The sequence below is a fragment of the Bufo gargarizans genome, chromosome 5, assembly GCF_014858855.1.
Source record: "Bufo gargarizans isolate SCDJY-AF-19 chromosome 5, ASM1485885v1, whole genome shotgun sequence".
NCBI lineage: Eukaryota > Metazoa > Chordata > Amphibia > Anura > Bufonidae > Bufo > Bufo gargarizans.
Genome location: NC_058084.1, coordinates 125,827,709 through 125,849,215, shown reverse-complemented (window position 1 = coordinate 125,849,215; position 21,507 = coordinate 125,827,709). Strand labels below are relative to the sequence as shown.

At 43.2% G+C, this 21,507-nt stretch overlaps 1 protein-coding gene across 1 annotated transcript in view; it reads right to left on the bottom strand.

Moving 5' to 3' along the window:
* LOC122937721 (desmocollin-2-like) overlaps positions 1-20,559 on the bottom strand; it is a 38,003-nt gene extending 17,444 nt beyond the window's left edge. The window contains exons 1-7 of the mRNA XM_044292729.1: positions 20,321-20,559; positions 11,192-11,276; positions 7,731-7,942; positions 6,670-6,786; positions 4,924-5,079; positions 2,537-2,681; positions 1,154-1,320 (exon numbers count right to left, since the gene is read on the bottom strand). Coding sequence (XP_044148664.1) covers positions 1,154-1,320; positions 2,537-2,681; positions 4,924-5,079; positions 6,670-6,786; positions 7,731-7,942; positions 11,192-11,276; positions 20,321-20,383 — 945 coding nt within the window. The 5' untranslated portion in view covers positions 20,384-20,559. The remainder of the gene's footprint in view (positions 1-1,153; positions 1,321-2,536; positions 2,682-4,923; positions 5,080-6,669; positions 6,787-7,730; positions 7,943-11,191; positions 11,277-20,320) is intronic.
* Between the last annotated feature and the right edge of the window lie 948 nt (positions 20,560-21,507).

Here is a 21,507-nt window from a genome sequence, read left to right as displayed (position 1 = left end):
TGTGAGAAGAGGTGACCTCCACTTCTGGCCCCAGAATACTAGTACGGGTGTGACAAGACTGGCGAAAGTAGATGGTGTTTGCTCTGGGTTTACACATCTGCTCTAGGTGGAAATCGGACAGGGAGACCTTCATACAATACAATGGAAATATACTGAAACAAACCATATGCTTCAGAAAGAAGGAAATAAATACTGCAAATTAAAGGGCATATTGTGTGAAAGTCATATTATCTGTACTCCACGTTTCTGAACTATTCATTTCCATATGATGCTTTTAAAAGGAACACTAAACACAGAAAATGCATAAGACATAAAAAGCATATGACAAAAAAAAAAAAAAAAAAAAAAGACATAAAATATAGACATATAAAAAAAAAAAAGATTCTCCCTGCATCTCCTCCTTTCACTTATATCCTACGAACGCTTCCTCCCAATAATCTGCCCATCTAAAAGGTGCAGGCGATCAATGAGCAAAATGCTCATTTATCGGGAGAAATCGTTGTACGCACAGACAAGCAAATTATCATTTCAGCAGATCGTGCTGTTTAAACCGCACTCTGTTGGAAGAGACAGGGCAGCTGTACTACTATGAGAGATTGCAGTAGCAATCGCTCAGTCTCATACTGTGGAGGTGATCGCTGCATGTAAATAAACGAGCAGCCAGTTGTCGGCATAATCAGCTGCTCCTTGGGCCATCATTCCTGTTTGGCCTCATTTTACAGTTAAATCAGAGAATATATAACGAAATCTGGTTGTCAGGAGGTCCTCCTCCTCATAATCCTATGACAAAATGCAAGACAACTGGCTGGAGCAGGAGCCTCCCTTCTTTGCCCCATTCGCCATCAGTCTCCAGCTGAAAATGCAGCAGATCAGCAGAAAATGGATCCCTACAAGGCTGTTTGTGGCCGGATCATGCAGAAAGTGCTGCAGACTGACAAACAGCAAGGGCAACTAGATTTTTTATTTTTTCATCCATTTCTAGGTTTGGTGTTCCTTTAAACATACAATAAATGCCCTTTAAAATATTTGCCGACGATACGTGCAGTCAGTATTTGACAGCACAATTTCACTAGCATTTTACTCGACGTTCTGCTGGCCTATTGCTGGTCGACGCCATGCAGTTAGATTAGAAACCCTGTGGGGGAACACAAACCTCTCTGTCAAGCAGGTTTGAAGCGGTGGTGATTATGCCAGTTTCTCCATGTATGTTAAACATAACAGGTTTCGGAGGATTTTGTCCAATGAGATAATATCTCAGCTTGGTGTGCGCAGAGCCTGCTAGATCTCTGTCAGTAGCATTTACCCTTCCCACAACAGTATCTGTGAAGGAAAGAAGGGAAAGAAAACATAAGCAAGCAAATAAGGTTTCATAATTTAATACCATTGCACATGATATTTCTAAAATCAAAGCCATTTTCTGATCAGGTGCCTGACATGACCGTCACGGATATCTCCGTTCACAGTTGAAAATAATTTCACTTTAAAAGTGGAACTACACCAATTGAAATAAACCTGCCAACGATTGGGCCCGTGAGCTTGAACACCTACCACATCCTACCAGGGATGTTGTGCTCAACCCTACATGATGCCATTCACAATTCTCACATTTCCAAACTGCTGATTCTAAGGAACAAAGGCGATTACTTGGTCAGTTGTCTTATTGGCTGCTTATTTCTGAACAATCCTGTATGTGAATGTAGACATCTCTTTTACTTCATTATATTAAAACAATTGGCTTTCATGTGTAAGTGAAGGGTTGTCCAACATTGCCTTTTTTTATTCTACCCCCACCCTGCTGGACATGTAAAAGGGAAGTATACTTACCTGCTCCCTGAAGCTCACTTCTGGCTCCTTGGGTACTGAACTATATTTACAGCCCTTCCTGTCCTGCATGTTAACTACCAGCACCGACAGGGTCAAGTGCACCTCTGCTGCCAATGTGTGGCCTCAGCAGTGACGAGTCTCCGAGCGGCACATTACTTCTGGATTATGTGCCACTTGGGGACACGCCACCACCAGTCACTGGCTGCAGCGACACACATGAGCCCATCCGTGCAGGTAATTTACAGATGGGGAATGGAAGGACCCAGAGAGCCTTAAGAGATTGGCAGGGCACGGGTAAGATCCAGTTCACACTTCAGGTATTTGGTCAGTTATTTCCATCGGTTAAGGAGAGTCAAAACCAGTAGTGAAGCCTCCACAGAAATAAGGTATAATGGAAAGATATTCACCTGGTTTTGACTCACAATAACTGACAGAAATAACTGACCAAATAACTGAAGTGTGAACTTGGTCCAAGTATACTTCTTTTCACAGGTCTGGGAGGTTGGAGTGGAATTTCTTTAAAATAAATAAATAAATAAAACACACACATCAGCGTTGGACAACTACAGAGGTTTTTGTCAGCAATGTCACTCAAGATATTTTTTGTAGAATTGATCGTTTTCCTCCATATCAACCTCACCTACACACACACACTCATATACATGGTACACTTATAAGAACAAGCAGACGCAATAATGCTATGGCGACTTACCTGCACGGCTGTGCTCCAGAATTTCTGCACAAAATGTCTCCTCTGTAAAAATAGGTGCATTATCATTGTCGTCTTCTACTACAACTGGCATGTCTAGGGGGGATTCAGGTGCATAACCATCTGGTGTTTTTGCATAAGCTATAAGCTATAAAAAAATAAAAAAAAAATAAACACATATACAAATTTAAAAAACAAAAAAAATTAAACAAACAGAATGTTTAATGTATTTCTTTTACCCCTTAAGGATTTTCCCTTTTCATTTTTTTACTCTCTGCCTCCCCAGAGCTATAACTTTATATTTTTTTTATTTTTATTTACATAGCCGTATGAGGACTTGTTTTTGGCAGAATAAGTAGCAGTGGTAGCATCTTTTAATGCATACAATGTAGTGGGAAGTTGAAAAAAAATGGTTTGTTAAGTTTCATTTACGGCATTTTTACAGGGCAGTACAATTACAGGGATGATAAAAGGTTGGATGGTTCTCCAATCGGATATCGTGGGTGTTAGGAGATGGTTCCCAAACCAGATATATGGGTGTATAAAGACTCCTGTACTCCACTTGAGTTTCAATGCAAAGCTTTTATTTAGTGCGGTTCCAGTCAAAAACGTTTTCGGCTAAGAAGCCTTCTTCAGTGTAACCGGATTATGGCCGCAATGAGTCAAACAAAAGCTTGAGAGACAGAGTTAGTTTCCTCTGCGGTCAGCAGGGATGCTGCTGTTGGTGTGGGAGCTGTGTCCCTAGCTGGCATACGGTCCGGGAGGCTAAGGCCTGTGTTCCGGATTGCCATGTGACAATGGCAATCCGGAACACAGGCCTTAGCCTCCCGGACCGTATGCCAGCTAGGGACACAGCTCCCACACCAACAGCAGCATCCCTGCTGACCGCAGAGGAAACTAACTCTGTCTCTCAAGCTTTTGTTGGACTCATTGCGGCCATAATCCGGTTACACTGAAGAAGGCTTCTTAGCCGAAAACGTTCTTGACTGGAACCGCACTAAATAAAAGCTTTGCATTGAAACTCAAGTGGAGTACAGGAGTCTTTATACACACAATTACAGGGATACCACATATTTATAATTTTTCTTGTGTTTTAATCTTTATCGCCATATTTTGATCCTCCAAAACTTGTGGTGTGATCTGTAGATTTTATCCATACTATTTTGGAGTGTGTATAACTTTTTAAAATTACTTTTCATTCCGATATTTTAGGGTGGTGAAGCAGGTGGGGGGCAGGGAGGGGAGGGGGCGAAAAAAAAAAAAAAAAGCAAATCGCCCATTTTGAGGTTGTTTTTTTTCTGATAGCGTTCACTGTACGGTATGAATACATTTATATTTTAATATTTCGGGTATTTTGAGACGTTGCAATGCCTATTATCTTTTTTAATTTGGGAAAAGGGGGTATTTAAATGTTTACTTTATTTTTTCCAAGGACACTGGAACATGAGATCATCAGATTGCTTCTCCCATATATCTGCAATGAATTACCATTGCAGTCTATGGGAGATTCAGTATGTCCTATGGAGCCCTGCATCGCTGTGGTAGCTTTGGAGCCTTTAGAAAACTAGCAGCCACCAAACAAATGCTCCCTTGAATGCTGTCTGCAAAATTGACCATGGCATCTGCGGGGTTAAATGTCCATGATCGGCAGTACCACCTTCAGGTATCTGCTGTTTAAAACTGCAGAAACTTGGGCACCATTTTTAAACCCCAGACTTCTGATGTACATGTATAACAGTCATCCTTAAAGGGTTAAAAAAATGCTTGATCCTTTTGCTCTTAGGGAGTCCAACGATATGCATGCTGCCCTCAAAATTACTTAACGTTAAAACACAGCGATTCCCCAAGTGACCATAGACCGCAGCGGTTAACCGGGAGAGAGAAGGGAGATGGCACGTGCGCACCGTCTCCTCATACAGCTGATCGGTGGTGGTGCTGGGTGTCAGACCCCGACTGATCGGATATTGATGACCTATCCAGAGGATAGGTCATCAATAGTAAAAGCCTGGACAACCCCTTTAATGAAAGTGAAGCAACTTTGTGAGGAATTGAAACACAAATTGCATCATAGTTTTCAATACCTCTGCTTGCAGTGGGTCAATGTAAACATTAACTGCTTACATCCAAAGACTGAAAACTCATCCTCTTTATATCCAAATGACTGATACAGGTGCATGAACACTTATGTGTATCAGACCTAAAAAAAGAATATGCCCTGGCAATACCCGTGTTACCAGCAAAAGAGTTAGGACAGGTTTTCAACCTCTGGCTGTAAACTAGAAAATGTTTTCATTTAGTAATTGCAAGCAGAGATCCTGAAAACTGTCTTTCAAAATGGTTTTGAAAGACAAAATGGATTAAAGACGTACTCCGAAATACCTGGAACATACCTGGAAAGATGGGTATTCTTCACGATCAACTGGTCCATTGACATAGATATCTCCGGTTTTCTGATTTATTGTAAACAATCCAATGGGCGGCTGATCTACTCCGTCCCCAGAGATGGAGTATAGAATTTCGTAATCTAACTGGGTGTCAGATTGGATCTGCAGGAGAAATGATATATGTTGCATTTAGAACTGTGGCACTTCTCCAATTTCCCTCCTGATGATAATAAATGGTCACTGTGTGCCTTGAGCCCTATAGCGTACGACTGCACTGCGGCGGCAGCAGGAAGCGCACGGCGTCCTAGCAACCGATGACGCCGTGCGCTCCTGCACTCAGAAGAAATCCAGGACGGTATCACATGGTCAGTGTTTCACGGACGTGTACATGAGGCTTTAGTCCCAGGTTTATGCGTCTACGTTGATGAGAAAAATGATGTTTTAATATATGAAAATGAGCCTCTAGGAGCAATAAGGGTGTTGCCATTACACCTAAAGGCTCAGTGCTCTCTGCAACCCAGGAAGCCTAAACATCATCACACCTGGCCCTGTCAAAGCGCAGAGGCTGCAGAGATAGCAGAGCCTTCAGGTAGAGGTTAGGCCTCTTTCACACAAGTGATACGGATGGTGTCAGGATCTGTTCAGATAAATAAATAAATAAAAAATCGGACGGTTTTACATGCATGTTCAATCAGGTTTTTCTGTCTCCGCGTGAAGAAAAACTGGAGAACAACAATCTACATCTCATAACAATCATCAGTGAAAAAACACATTGCTTCCGGATGCCTTCCATTTTTCATACAAGCCCCATTCACCTCTATGGAGCCAGGGCTGCATGAAGAACGCACAGTATAGATGAAAAACATACACAGACCCTTAGAAATGAATGGGTCAGATTTCCATAAGGATGCTATGCATTCACAACACAGATCGCATCTGGATGGAAAACTCGCTCGAGTGAAAAAGTCCTTAGGTGTCTACATGGGTTTATTAACACTTGTACTGAACTGCAAAGCTTTTCAAAAAGATTTGATGAACTCTTAAAAGTAAGGAAATCTTAGCAGGTAAAGCCAAACATAGGCTACTTTCACACTTGCGTAGTTTGATCCCGGCAGCCTTTTGCCGTGCCTCGCCAGAACTCAGCCCCTGCCCCTATTATAGTCAATGGGGATGAAGCGGCAGTCCGGAGGCACACAGTCACTAGTGGCAGGACGGATCCGGCAGGCTGTTTACCCGCCGGAGGTCCGTGCCGCTAGTGTGAAAGTAGCCTCAGTCAGAAAAAAATTACATGCGTTTGCATACAGTTTGTCAGAAAAATGCAATACAGGATCAGTTTTTCTGGTGTCATCCAGCAAAACAGAGCCGGTATTTATTTTTTCACATTTTTAAAGGTCTGCGCATGCTCAGACCGGAATACCGGATCCATCAATGTGGCAATTTGAATGCAGGAACCGACACTAATACATTCCTATGGAAAAAAAAATATGCTGAATCCGGCATTCAGGCAAGTGTTCCAGAATTTTGGATGAAGATAAAACCGTAGCATGCTGCGGTATTATCTCAGTCCTGAAAAGTCAAAAAGACTGAACTGAAGACATCCTGATGCATCCTGAACGGATTGCTCTCCATTCAGAATGCATGGGGATATGCCTGATCGGTTCTTTTCCGGTATAGAGCCCCATCGTAGAAAAGAAAAACGCAAGTGTGAAAGTACCCTAACATGTGTATGTTCATAGTTGTGCTAGACTGTACCTTTTCAACCCAATATGGATACTTCCCTGCGTAGTTCTCCATAATTGAAAAGGGTATAGGGGCCCATCTTCTTTTTGTACGCTTTAATAGTTCTCTGACATGCCTGGTTTTGCCAGCCTGAAAAAAGCAGAACACACATTAACAAACAGGACACAATAAAAAAAAATTGATTAAAAAAAAAAAAAAAAAAAAAAAAAAAAAAAAAATTGGAGTTTTACATGTACTTTCATACATTAGCTACACACAAATTTAAAGAAAATTCCCTAAGCACTTTTTCTCAGTGTTAGTCTGCATGGCTGTCTCCAATTCAGAGGTGCTTTCTATAAACAACCTGGAGCTGATTAGATGGCAGTTTTCTAGTATAAAGTTATCGAACTTGGCTGCATGAGTGATCTAAATATTCTGTAGAGACTGTTCTTGGCACTACATTCCCAACATTTCATTGCAATGAGCCAAGAAATCATTCCGGGATTATTTAACTGATGGACCTATCCTCAAGATAGGTCATCAGTATCTGATCGGTGGAGGTCTGACACCCAGGACCCCCGCCAATCAGCTGTTTGAGAGGGCACCAATGCCTGCAGTAGCGTTGTGGCCTTCTCCACCTTTGCCTAGGTGCAGCTCAGCCCTATTGAAGAGAATGGGGCTGAGCTGCGATACCAATCAATCAGAGCCGCTATACAATGTACAGCTTTGTGTAAGCCCCAATGCCGTCTCAAACAGCTGATCGGCAGGGGGTCCCGGATGTCAGAACCCCACCAATCTGATACGGATTACCTATCCAGGGGTTTGGTCATCGGTTAAAAAAAATAAATAAAAATTATATATAAAAAAAATCTCAGAAAACCCATTCAGATCAGATCATAGAAAGTGTGCATACTGCTTTAATACAAAGATATTGTAATGTTGCATTTGGGCGCCTATGGATCGCCGGCACCTTTTACCAACACCAGATTACAGCATCTGAGGGCATTTCTAGGAACAACCCAAAACGCTGCCTCTCCTGGCACTACTTGCCATGCAAGTTCAAAATGTAAGTGGCAGAAAATAGTGAAAATTACCTTTGCTTCAGATACAAGTTTAACGTGAATAATCTTCTCAGTCAAGAAAACTTTATCCTTCAGAATAATCCCAAATGACAAGGCATGATCGGGCATTGTAATTTTCTTGGTAGAATATATGACATAATGGGAATCCTCCTTTTTAACAATAAAATCAGGACTGTTTGTTTCTCCGAGAACGTAATCGGGATACATACAGGATTTCAAGTTTACTAGTGAATAAAAAACAGCCAGAATTAGAAAAGAGGACCTCTACATACAAAGGACTTAATGGGCTTCAAAAAGTAAATAAATAAAAGCACCATCATATAAAGTTCACCCAATAATCGACATCCATATTATAGTTATTTTGCCATGAGAGATCCATGTTTGGTTGGCATGTGTCACTAGAATTGTGACAACGTGATATAAAAAGGTGGGGATATGGGCTTCATATTACATTTAGAGAATTGGTGTTACCCTAAGGCCAAGTTATCACGAACGTGTGTGACCCACAAATTGCGGGCCGCAATGCATGATCGACGGCCATAGGTCAGCCGCATCGGATCGCGGACCAGTTCACTTGAATGGGTCCGCAATCCGCCCATTCCTCAAAAAGACAGAACATGTCCTATCTTTTTGCGGAACGGAAGTACGGGACGCAACCCCACAGAAGCACTCCGTAGTGCTTCCGAGGGGTCCCGTTCCGTGCGGCCGTTCCGCAATTCCGGATTTGCGGACCCATTGAAGTGAATGGGTCCGCATCAGTGATGCGGAATGCACACGGAACTGTGGCCGTGTATTGCGGCCCGCAATACGGCCACGGATCACACACGTTCGTGTGAACTAGGCCTAAACCAGATGAAACAACCCTCAATGCTCAGTGGTTTGGAAATTAGCAACTATTTAAAGGGGTATATCCACAGGAAAGAGGATAACTATTAGATCAGTGGGGGTCCTACTGTCGGGATTCCCACCAATCACAAAAACGGGGGCCGCTTACCCCCTGCAGCCCACCCCTGAGATCAACAGAGTGGCTGATCGGACACGCGCAAAGCCGCTCCATTCATTTCCATTGGTTTTCCACAGATAGTCGAGTACAGCCCTCGGCTATCTCTGGAATTCCCATAGAAATTAATACAGCGGCAGCACGGGGTACGGAAACCCTGTTCTTGCGATCGTTCGGGGGTCCCAGCAGTAGGACCCTCACCAATCTGTTATCTCCTGTCCTATTGATAGGGGATAACTTATTGTAACCAGAACTACCAGTTGCTCTTTCCTGGTACAAGCACTGTTAATTCCTTTTAAACAAAATGTTTCGTAACAAGGGAAGGTTTATTTGAAGATCATGCTATTTGGGTTATCATTGATTTGTAGTATTTACTATACAATCCTGGTTTTGGATGTCAGCAGTACTTCATAATGTCATATAAATGTATAGACACCACTAATTGGGTCCTTTTAAATGGGCATAAAATCTGCCCTAAATAGCAAAATTCACCAACATAGAAATCTTATTATTTACACTTAAAGGGGTTGTCTCACTGCAGCAAGTGGCATTTATCATGTAGAGACACTTACTATTGTATTATTATTATCCATGTTGCCTCCTTTGCTGGCTGGATTCATTTTTCCATTACATTATACACTGTTAGTTTCCATGGTTACAGACCACCCTCAAATCTATCAGTGATGGTCGTGCTTGCACATTATAGGAAAAAGAGTCAGCCTCTATGGTGGCCAGGACCATGGCAGCACACATAGGCTAGTTCTTTTTCCTATATTGTGCAAGCACGGCCACCGATGCTGGATTGCAGGGTGGTCTGTAACCATGGAAACGAGCAGTGTATAATGTGATGGAAAAATGAATCCCCCCATCAAAGAAACCAATATGGATAATAACAATACATTAGTAAGTGCCTTGTATTAACTTTCTCTACATGATAAATGCCACTTACTGAAGTGAGACAACCCCTTTAAGTGTAACTAATAAGATTTCTAAGTGTATCAAACATCATGAGAATGTTCAGATGAACAACTACACGGTCTGGTGTGGCCCGGGCCTGCAGGATCCACATATTACTTGAAATAGCAAGTATGATGCAGCCCGGAGATAAGCAGTCATCCACATGCATATCCTGCGGCCAGACCACGCCGCGTACCGGCGCCCTAAATGCATCACTGTATTTTTGCTGCATCCCATAATCATAAATTAAAGAGCAACTCATTAAAGGGGTTCTCCAGGATCATAATTTTTTTATTTGCATTTAGTGCTCCAAACACTGCTTAAGTCTAACACAAATACCCGTTTTAGATGTTGGCACTTTACCTGCTCCCAGCATCACTGCGTCTGGGACGGATCTTTACATGAAGAACTTCCTGTTTTCTTTAACTTCCTGCTGGGTTTGCTTAGTACTGTAAACCAAGGATACTTTGCTGCGTAATGTTTCTCAGGGCTTGTGAACCCAGCAGGAAGCAGAGGAAAACAGGAAGTTCTGCATGTAAACATCCTGTCCAGAGCAGCTGATGCAGAGAACAGGGGAAGGAAACTGCCAATACGAAAAATAGGTATTTGGGGCAGAATACACAATGTTTGGGGTACTGCATTCAGATAAAAAAATAATAATTATGGGACCAGATAGCCCCTTTAAGGTTTTAAAGTAGCAGCAACTTATTAATTTCCATAAGTCTGCCTCACCTGGCTGGCAGTCTGCCGTTTTCATTACTTCCAATAGCAGCGAACATGCACTACACAGTGCACCAACGCAAACTACGCTTTTCCCCTAACGGCCCATGCACACGACCATTGGATGTTTTGCGGTCCACAAATTAAAGATCCGCAAAACATGGATACCGGCCGTATGCATTCCGCAGAACGGAACGTCCGGACCCTAATAGAACAGTTCTATCCTTTTTTTTTTTTTTTTTAGTTCTATTTTGTTTTTGCAGAAGGGCCATGCGGACACTGAATGCACATTGGAGTAATTTTAGATTTTTTGCGACCCTCATTGAAGTGACTGGTTCCACATATGGGCCGCAAAATAATGGAATGGACACGCAAAAACAACGAGCCCATAATGGAATGGACATGCAAAAACAACGAGCCCTAAGTCTCAAGTTACCAGAAACAGAGTAGCATTCATTGACTGCTAAAAGAGAAAGGTTCCATTAACGCATTATGATAGAAATGCCTTGTTCGCGGACAGGAATAGGACATGCTCTATTTGTTTTGCGGGATTCTGGAACAGATGCAGATCCAGAACTACGGACGTGTGAATGGACCCTTAATGAAACAACTGGGTGCTGGACTCTCAGATGATTCCATAACTTTGGCCACCCTCAGCCAGTGCTTACTGTGGTTATTCCATCTTGGCTATGAAAGGCTGAGATAAGAATACCTCTGTAAATGAAACCACACGTGGGAGGTAGCAGTAGACCATCACTATATGTATTGGAATAGACTGAAGGACAGAACTACTCACCTTGGCCAACTACAGATCCTGATTGGATAACAGGTGGTACTGTGAACTTCAGTTTGTGGCATGGCTTTCCCAAGACGAGCAATGGCTAAAATAAAAATAATAATCTGATAAACAATGTGTAAGTCATGACAATAGTAACACATAATAAAAATAATGATAATATGCCTAGAATAACACACCTACGGTACTTTTTTCTGCCTAGCTAGCACTTTTTTTGTGCACTACTAAGTATCATATGACTTCCACCAGTTTGAAAAGGTAAACTTGCCTATAAGGCCTCTTTCACGCTACAGTATGTCGATTTCAGTGTTTTGCGGTCCGTTTTTCACGGATCCGTTGTTCAGTTTTTTTTGCTTCCGTTGTGTTTCCGTTTCCGTTCCGCTGTTCCGTATGGCATATACAGTAATTACATAGAAAAAAATTGGGCTGGGCATAACATTTTCAATAGATGGTTTAGAAAAAACGGAACGGAAATGGAAGACATACGGATGCGTTTTTGCAGACCCATTGACTTGAATGGAGCCACGGACCGTAATTTGCGGGTAATAATAGGACATGTTCTATCTTTCAACGGAACGGAAAAACGGAAATGGAATGCATACAGAACACATTCAGTTTTTTTTTTTTTGCGGAACCATTAAAATGAATGGTTCCGTATACGGAGCGCAAAAAACAGACCGCAAAACGGTAGTGTGAAAGAGGCCTAAAGATCATATCAGAAGTTTTCATTGTTGTTTTTTCAAAGAGCCGTTTCGCTTCCGCCTTTGTCTTTTGTGACTACACAGATCTTGCCCAACGCTTTTACCGAATATACAACATATAATATCAGCGGATTATAGGAAGGCATTCATTGTGGATAATCCGTACATACAAGTAATGTGCTGTTTCATGCTGTCCCCTATAAAATGTCAGGGGCACTAAGGATTTTGTATTACGTCATTGTCTTTATCAGAATATATTAAACCTTCTACTGTTGTTCAAGTCATTTAGAATATCCTATAAATCTGAAACTCTTCCAAAAGAAATGGGGAGAGCCATAAAGCAATTTTATCAGGAACTATTTAATCTTCTCGCCATTCTGCTTTCCCAAGCGCCCACCCCCCACACATTCCTGTGTCCGAGTGCTTGTATTCCTGCATTAACCTATGTTAGGGGTCATGAGACCAAGCATCACTAGAAGTAGTAAATCAGCATTTCCCCGTCTTACAGGAACAGCTCGCTTTACTACCTATTCATGGAACAAAGGAGCACACAACTCACTAGGTTCTTCAGAACATTCAGCGTTTCTCAATCTATTTCTTAAGAAACTTTCATAAAACAAGAGAAAAAGGCTTCTGTGGTCTCACCTTCTATTCTGCACCAGGTCTACAACAAATACAAACACCCCTGCCACCACGAGCCTTCTAAATCAGCATGGAGGTCCTCCGCACTTAGTGACCATTATTCAACACAGAGAACCTAAAGCAGGTCTAGTTTTAGTTCTTTAACTTCTATTTAAAGGCATCCGATTAAAGACATTAGTAATGTGTAATATATTTCAAGATCAAGAACAACCAGTATTATTCTTTATGAGGTACCAACACATTCCATGTCTTCTACATTTTTCAATTGGTCTCCGTTGAGGTCTATGAAAATTGGCAATGGAGGGCAACTGTTGGCCATACACAAAAATGTAAAGTTGATAAAAACTGATGATTTGAATGAAAATGACCATCTGTTTGGTGACATTTAACAACGAAGGATCGTTTTAGCCCACAAATAAAAAACCATCATGATCTGTAAAGGAGTCGGCCATGCTGGTCAATAAACTATTTTTGGGTGAGAAAACGTTCTTTTAAAGGAAACCTGTCACCTGGATTTTGTGTATAGTGCTGAGGACATGGACTTCTAGATGGCCGCTAGTACAGCCACAATACCCAGTCCCCATAGCTCTGTGTGCTTTTATTGTATAGAAAAACCGATTTGATACATATGCAAATTAACCTGAGAGGAGTCCTGTCCCTGACTCATCTCACATACAGGACTCATCTCAGGTTAATTTGCATATGTATCAAATAGTTTTTTTTTTTACACAATAAAAGCACACGGAGCTATGGGGACTGGGTATTGCGGCTGTGCTAGCGGCCATCTAGGAACCCATGTCCGTAGCTCTATACACAAAATCCCGGTGACAGGTTCCCTTTAAATATATCCAAAAATATTGTTTGTCCAATGTCATTGAACACGTAGACGGTTTGAACAACTGAAATAGCCAACATGTACTAAAATGTGTGGGTGGGTCTAGGTCAGGGGTAGGCTACCTCCAGCACTCCAGCTGTTGTGAAACTACAACTCCCAGCAGGAATACTTACTCTGCTCTTCTCCAAACTCCCATAGAAATAACTGGCTAATGTGTATGGCCACCTAAATTGGCTGCTGGAGTTAGGCCCCTTTCACACGGACGAGTATTCCGCACGGGTGCAATGCGCGAGGTGAACGCATTGCACCCGCACTGATCCTGACCCATTCATTTCAATGGGGCTGTGTACATGAGCGATGTTTTTAACGCATCACTTGTGCGTTGTGTGAAAAATCGCTGCATGTTCTATATTCTGCGTTTTTCACGCAACGCAGGCCCCATAGAAATAAATGGGGCTGCGTGAAAATCGCATTGCATCCGCAAGCAAGTGTGGATGCGGTATGATTTTCACGCATGGTTGCTAAGGAGACGAGGGATGTATGACCCGGGATCCCATTTACTTTATTATTTTCTATTATAGCATGGTTTTAATGGAAAATAAGCATTCTTTAATACAGAATGCTCAGTATAATGTCAATTGAGGGTTAAAAAATAATAAACAAATCTCACCTCATCCACTTGATTGCGCAGCCGGGATCCTCTTCTTAGGCTGCGTTCACACGGGCGAGATTTCCGCGCGGGTGCAATGCAGTAGGTGAACGTATTGCACCCGCACTGAATCCTGACCCATTCATTTCAATGGGGCTGTGTACATGAGCGTTTTTTTTCACGCATCACTTCTGCAATGCTTTAAAATCGCAGCATGTTCTATATTCTGCGGTTTTCACGCAGCCCTGGCCCCATAGAAGTGAATGGGGCTGCGTGAAAAACGCATTGCATCTGCAAGCAAGTGCGGATGCAATGCGTTTTTCACTGATGGTTGCTAGGAGATGTTGTTTGTAAACCTTCAGTTTTTTATCACGCGCGTGAAAAACGCATCAAAACGCATTGCACCCGCGCGGAAAAAACTGAACAACTAAACGCAATTGCAGACAAAACTGACTGAACTTGCTTGCAAAATGGTGCGAGTTTAACTGAACGCACCCTGAACGCATCCGGACCTAATCTGTCACGCTCGTGTGAACTCAGCCTTAGTCCTTCTTGAAGGACCTTTGCTGAAGTCATCATGGTTAGCATGGTGACGTCAGCGCAGGTCCTGCTGAATGAAGATAGAAGGTCCTTCTATCTTCATTCAGCAGGACCTGCGCTGACATCACCGCGCTCACCACATGGTAAGCATGATGATGTCAGCGAAGGTTCTTTTGCAGGTCCTTCAAGAAGAACATAGAGGATCCCGGCTGCGCGATCAAGTGGATGAGGTGAATTATGTTTTTATTATTTTTAACCGTCAATTGACATTATCCTGAGCATTCTGTATTAAGAATGCTATTATTTTCCATGTTATAAGGGAAAATAATAAAATCTACAAAACACCAAACCCGAACTTCAGTGAAGAAGTCCGGGTCTGGGTACCACATTCCGTTTTTTCTCACGCACGTGCAAACCACATTTCACTCGCAATGAAAAAAAAAAAAAAAAAAAAAAAAAAAAAAAAAAAGGGAACAACGTAACGCAATTGTGGTCAAAACTGACTGAAATTCGATTTTCCCTCAACGCACCTGCATCACATGCGGCCCTCACTTGCAACGCCCTTGTGAAATAGGCCTTAGGGTTAATGCTCATGAACTTGTTCCGGCCAGGCCCGTTCTGCGGACCGCAAGTTGTGGTCCGCAATACACGGGAACCGACCATAGGGCCAACATATATGGGTGCAGGACCCATTCACTTGAATGGTGTCTGCGATCCACATCTGATGGTCCGCACCACAAAAAAAGTAGTGCATGCACTATTTTTTTTTGCTGTGCAGAGACACGTACTTCAGAGTGCTTCCGTGGGGTTCCGTGCCTCCAGTCCGCACCTTCCGGATCGCAGACCCATTGAAGTGAATTGGTTTGCATCCTTGATGTGATGCACAAATGGCCGGTGCCCGTATATTGCAACCGACAACGGTTGTGTGCATGAGGCCTTAATCGTTTGGGCAACAACTCTCTAGAAACTCCTCCATACACATCCAGCCGAACATGTATGTGTATTCTATGGGGAGGGCAGAGAAAGAATGCAAACAAAACGATCGGGGGGGGGAAAAAAAACATTTCATAAAATTGGCAAATCTTGGCGTTCAGTGGGTTCAGGCGACAGAACACTAATGGGGGCCTTTTATCACTGAAACCAATTCCCCTCTGAGTTAAGTTTTTGATGAAAATATTACATTGTTTCTTACCAAAAGTTTGCAGAAAGCCAATGGGGAAATAATAAACCCACTACAAACAAGGCTTTTTGTGTTTGTGACATTTTTCTTTTTTTTCTTATTTTTGCATTTATCGAGTGTTTTTGTCTTTTTAACACAAGATGCTCTGGGTATGGCGTGCTTCCCCACAAGCTTCTCCTAGTCTGCAAAAAATCTATCTAAATAAAAACGCATAAAAATTCATGGCATTTTTATTTTTTTTTAACCCACAAAAAATTGTAATTGAAGCCTCAAACTGTGTTTAACAGGTGCCTACAGAACAGCAGAGAATGAGACTCCCCCATCATCCCCCTCTTTCAGGAAGCAACAAAAGGTAATAGAAGTATATTAGGCAACTGCTGTGCAGGAAACTCCCTAATATACAAGAGTATTTGATCCTCCTTAATAACCATGAAAGCTGGATGACCATTGCAGCATTAAAATACAAGATTGCCGCTCGGCTGTTCAGTACAAAGGAAGGCGCCTTACCTCCATATTGTTTTATCTCTACTGAGCAGAACAAGCCATAGCTGTCAGACCTTCTAGCTCTATGATCCGATTCAAAGAATTGACACTGCTACATGACCCTTGAGATGAATTTTGGCTTTTGCAACTTTTTGAGCTTCTTCGTGCAAATATTACACTACTCACTCCAGTACTAATAACATTAAAAAAGCGTAGGTCAGATTTAAGAAATTAGAAAGTTGCAAGTTCACTCCAGCACCAGCAGGGGGAGCAGGGGGTAGAGAAAACCTGGAGTAACGTCTTCAGACAAATGCAAAGATGCACCAATATCAACAATGCAGGCCCACGTAAAGCTCGCACCAATATCAACAATGCAGGCCCACGTAAAGCTCGCACCAATATCAACAATGCAGGCCCACGTAAAGCTCGCACCAATATCAACGATGCAGGCCCACGTAAAGCTCGCACCAATATCAACGATGCAGGCCCACGTAAAGCTCGCACCAATATCAACGATGCAGGCCCACGTAAAGCTCGCACCAATATCAACGATGCAGGCCCACGTAAAGCTCGCACCAATATCAACGATGCAGGCCCACGTAAAGCTCGCACCAATATCAACGATGCAGGCCCACGTAAAGCTCGCACCAATATCAACGATGCAGGCCCACGTAAAGCTCGCACCAATATCAACGATGCAGGCCCACGTAAAGCTCGCACCAATATCAACGATGCAGGCCCACGTAAAGCTCGCACCAATATCAACGATGCAGGCCCACGTAAAGCTCGCACCAATATCAACGATGCAGGCCCACGTAAAGCTTGCACCAATATCAACGATGCAGGCCCACGTAAAGCTTGCACCAATATCAACGATGCAGGCCCACGTAAAGCTCGCACCAATATCAACGATGCAGGCCCACGTAAAGCTCGCACCAATATCAACAATGCAGGCCCACGTAAAGCTCGCACCAAAAATTCAACAATGCAGGCCCACGTAAAGCTCGCACCAAAAATTCAACAATGCAGGCCCACGTAAAGCTCGCACCAAAAATTCAACAATGCAGGCCCACGTAAAGCTCGCACCAAAAATTCAACAATGCAGGCCCACGTAAAGCTCGCACCAAATTCAACAATGCAGGCCCACGTAAAGCTTGCACCAAAAATTCAACAATGCAGGCCCACGTAATGCTCGCACCAAATTCAACAATGCAGGCCCACGTATGTATGTATATTTAGCTGATCCTCAGATGTACACCGATACACAACATACCATGACTAGTTACATATAAAATGAAGGGTGACATCCTTACAAAAATCAGATAACTCTTGATCAAAGTCTCTTGTCATCTGTAGTGTCTTCTTCTACCACAGTATGTATAGCTCTACAAGGAAGATCAAGAAACGCAGAACCTAGAACTTTAGCAAAAGGAACATGGCAGGGGCTTGGTGTAGGTTCTCACTGAGTCTTTACGAGGTTTTCAGGCAGAATTTTCTTCAGGTTTTTAAGCCAAAGCCTGAAGTGGATGGAAAAGGAATCAGAAATATAAAAGGAGGACCTCTACTTGTTATTCCTGCAGGATTCATTTTTGGCTTTGGCTGAAAACCTTCAGGAAAATCTGTATCAAAACTTCGGTTAAAAAAATAAATAAAAAAAAATAAAACCTCAGTGGAAACCAACTCACAGTAAGGTCACACGGAATTTCTGGAGGAGGTTTTGAGGTAGGTTTCCCTTCAGGTCTTTTCAGCCAAAACCAGAAGAAGATTCCAAATGAACTGGAAATATAGAGGAAGGGCTTTTACTTCTCCTTCCGGCTGGATCCACTACTGGCTTTGCCTGAAAAACCTGAAGGAAAGCCTGCCTCAAACCAGCTCCAAAAATCTCCATGTGAACCTACCCTTAAGGTCTTTACTATATCTCCAGCAGGCATTAGGGCTCATGCACACAAACGTTTTTTGTCTTCCGTATACAGAACCATTCATTTCAATGAATCCCCCCCAAAAACAGAAGGTACTCCGTATGCCTTCCATTTCCATATTTCCGTTCAAAGATAGAACATGTCCTATTATTGTCCGCATAACAGACCAGGACAGTACTGTTCTCAGGGGCCAGCTGTTTTGTTCCGCAAAAGACGGAATGCACACGGACATCATCCGTATTTTTTGCGGAAAAAGCCATACGGTCGTGTGCAAGAGGCCTTAGTAACAAGTCCTAGCTGAGGCTCTTGAGGCGTGAAACATGTCCTATAAAGCCTCATTCAGACATCAGTGTTTGGTCAGCGAGTTCCATCAGTGATTTTGAGCCAAAAGCAGGTGCGGTTCTAAACACGGAACAGATTTAGATCATTCCCTTACACCTTATGTCTGTGGAGGCTCCACTCCTGGTTTTGGCTCCCAATCACTGACGTGTGAGTGAGGCCTAAGACAGTATTCCTCACCACCGGTCCTCGGGACCCACCTACCGGTCTTTGATTTGAGAATATCCCGCAGAATGAATACCTGAGGTAAGTCCTGATGCACTGACACTAATTATATCACCTGCTCAATACTAAGGAAGTCCTGAAAACATGGCCAGCAGGGTGGTCCCTGAGGAACCCTTCTACAAGACATACATAATGAAGCTCATGTATCAAGAAGATGACTGGAACATGAAGCACAGAAACGGGTGTATATTGGGTCTCCTCCACTTTTTGCACTAGAACCAGTGTCGCCAGGAAGCCATTATTCAATGCCTTGTCATTACAACCCTCACTATCTGCAAAAAAACGGAGAACCCTTCACCTACAACCGGCCAGACAACTGAGACTAGCGATACGTGACCTTCTATTACTGTTATATCAAAGTAGTAAGATATATTAAAAAATAACTAAAACCGCACACTAAGGATTTTAGAGAAGCACATAGTAACCGTACTCCTTCCCAGCAGTAACGGATGTCTTAACCTCAGCCAGTCGGCAAACATAGGGTTAAGCCCTGGCACACATTAACTCTCTGCCTAGAATACAAGAAGCAAACATGACACATACTCAGACGGGAAGTCACAATACTAAACCCTGTACAAGCTTTCACAAATCCACGGGGAACGTTCAGATGTAGCAGTGCCGGGTTTGTCAATATCTGTGGTTTTACTTGGGACTTAGGCCGTTTTCATACGTCAGTGTTTGATCAGTGATTTCCATCAGCGACTGTGACCCAAAACCAAGTGCAGGGTCAAAATACAGAACGGATGCAAATCTTTCCGGTATAACTTATCTCTGTGGCAGGCTCAGAATCACTGATCAAACACTGACCAACCACTGACATGTGTCTTACTGTATTTTAAGGCACTTGTAATACAGACACATACAGGGGATAAATCACACATCCAGCTCTGCTATAACACCGGGATTGGGTCTCTGTTTAGCCTGGTTGTCAGCAGAACATGGGAGGCCGGCTGTCAATTGTCAAACCCTTCATGCTATTATAATTCATAAGAACACGCAATGCTGTATGTAACTCCTATGTATTCATTTATAGTATGTAATCCATATGTATATTTATAATATGTAATAAAGGGTGTCATTCATAAGAATCTGTATATTTATAATATGTATATTAATCTGTGTCATTTAAAATATGTAATAATATAATTCATAATATTTAAAACTGTACATAATACGTGTTACATGTGGAATTATTTAGCATAGCCGGGCGTGGGGCGACATGAAGAAGAATCCTTCTTTCTGAGGAATTGTCATAAAACGTACAGGAAACTGAATGAGTCTCAGTTACAGATGTAGCAGAGCTGAATCTGACCTTTAGCCAGGTGACAAGCCCAGCTCTGCTACACCATTCTTACTCCTAGAAATAATGTTAAGGACAGACCACAGTAATGGCTCACACCCCAGAAGAGGTGGTAGATCGGGAAGGATCCCGCCATACCGCAGCTATCCCCACGGGTCAGCCACTAGGTCGCACTTCCAGAAGTTTTCTGTAGGAGGAGAGGCGATCTACACAAGGTCCAAGCATCAGAGACACAAACTCTTCTAGAATCCCTGGCTACGTCCACTGACAGGAGGAGTAATAAAGGAGCCCGGTCACTTAAAGGGGAAGCACTCACCAGGAGCAGAGCCAGGAAGCAGCCCGTAATAAACAATCCTCTACACGATGCTGTGGAGCCCATGGTCGGGCAAGGGGTTAATCAGCTCCTACTGGAGAAGACGCGGCAGCGAAGGGCCCGGGGCGCTGCAAGCAGTGAAGACGTCTTCCAGTGAGTGTGGCTTTACCAGGCGGCTCCTCCAGCGCACTCAGCCTCCTGCCTCCCTGTCTGCCCTGGACACTCTGTGCACCTGTGTCCCCTCCCTGCTGGAAGCCATAGAGGTGTGACCTCCCAGATGGGCGGGGCCTCGCTCCAGTTTCATAAATAAACTTTTATTTTATTTTATTGACTCCCTCTTGTGACTGAGAAGCGAGTCATATCGTGCACCTGGGGAGGGCAAAGTCCTCCGCCTTGTGTCACCGGCTTTACCTGAGTCAGGAGGAGACACGGGAGGAGGCCGCATTCCTGAGTCCTCCCCGCAGAGCACCTCCATTATTCATCCCATAGGGCAGGCTGACGACTATGAGCGCTGACACGGCTGCTTCTGGGACAGAAAAGTCATTACATGTATAAGGCCCTTGTCTTTGTGGCGAATTTTTAGTCATTTTTTTTTAAAACTAACAAAAAAATTACCTCAAGGCATTGAATTCTGAGCGTGTGTTCACCTGAAGTGAGGAAACATTACATGTACAGGTGGTGGTAGGATATGGCCGGGACGTTAGGAGTGGATCATAAAGGGAGAGAAAATTATTAAAGGGGTTGTGCACTAATTCTCCGACTGGCGGGACCCGCGTTACTGATCTGGTCCGGGTTTGTTCGCTCCCTGGCTGCCACTGCCTGTATCGGGTAGTTCCATGTAAATTTCTGGTTTGACGCCGCTGCAGCCACAGCAGTGATCTCCCCTGCGTCATGCGACCATTTAAAATGGCGCAAGAGGAGCAGCGGCCGGTGATTGGCTGCAGTGGCGTCAAACAGGAAGTTTACATGGAGGGACTTGAGACAGGCAGCAGAGGTCGGGGAGTGAACGGGACAGCACCGAAGATTAGGTAAGTATGATCACCAACAGGGGTCCCGCCAGTCTGAGTGGTCTGGAAATTAGCGCACAACCCCTTTGAAGGAGCTGTGCACCCCACGTCACCAGACATGTTCTGGTCAGTTACAGTTGTGTTCAAAATAATAGCAGTCAGACATCACTCACCTGATCAATC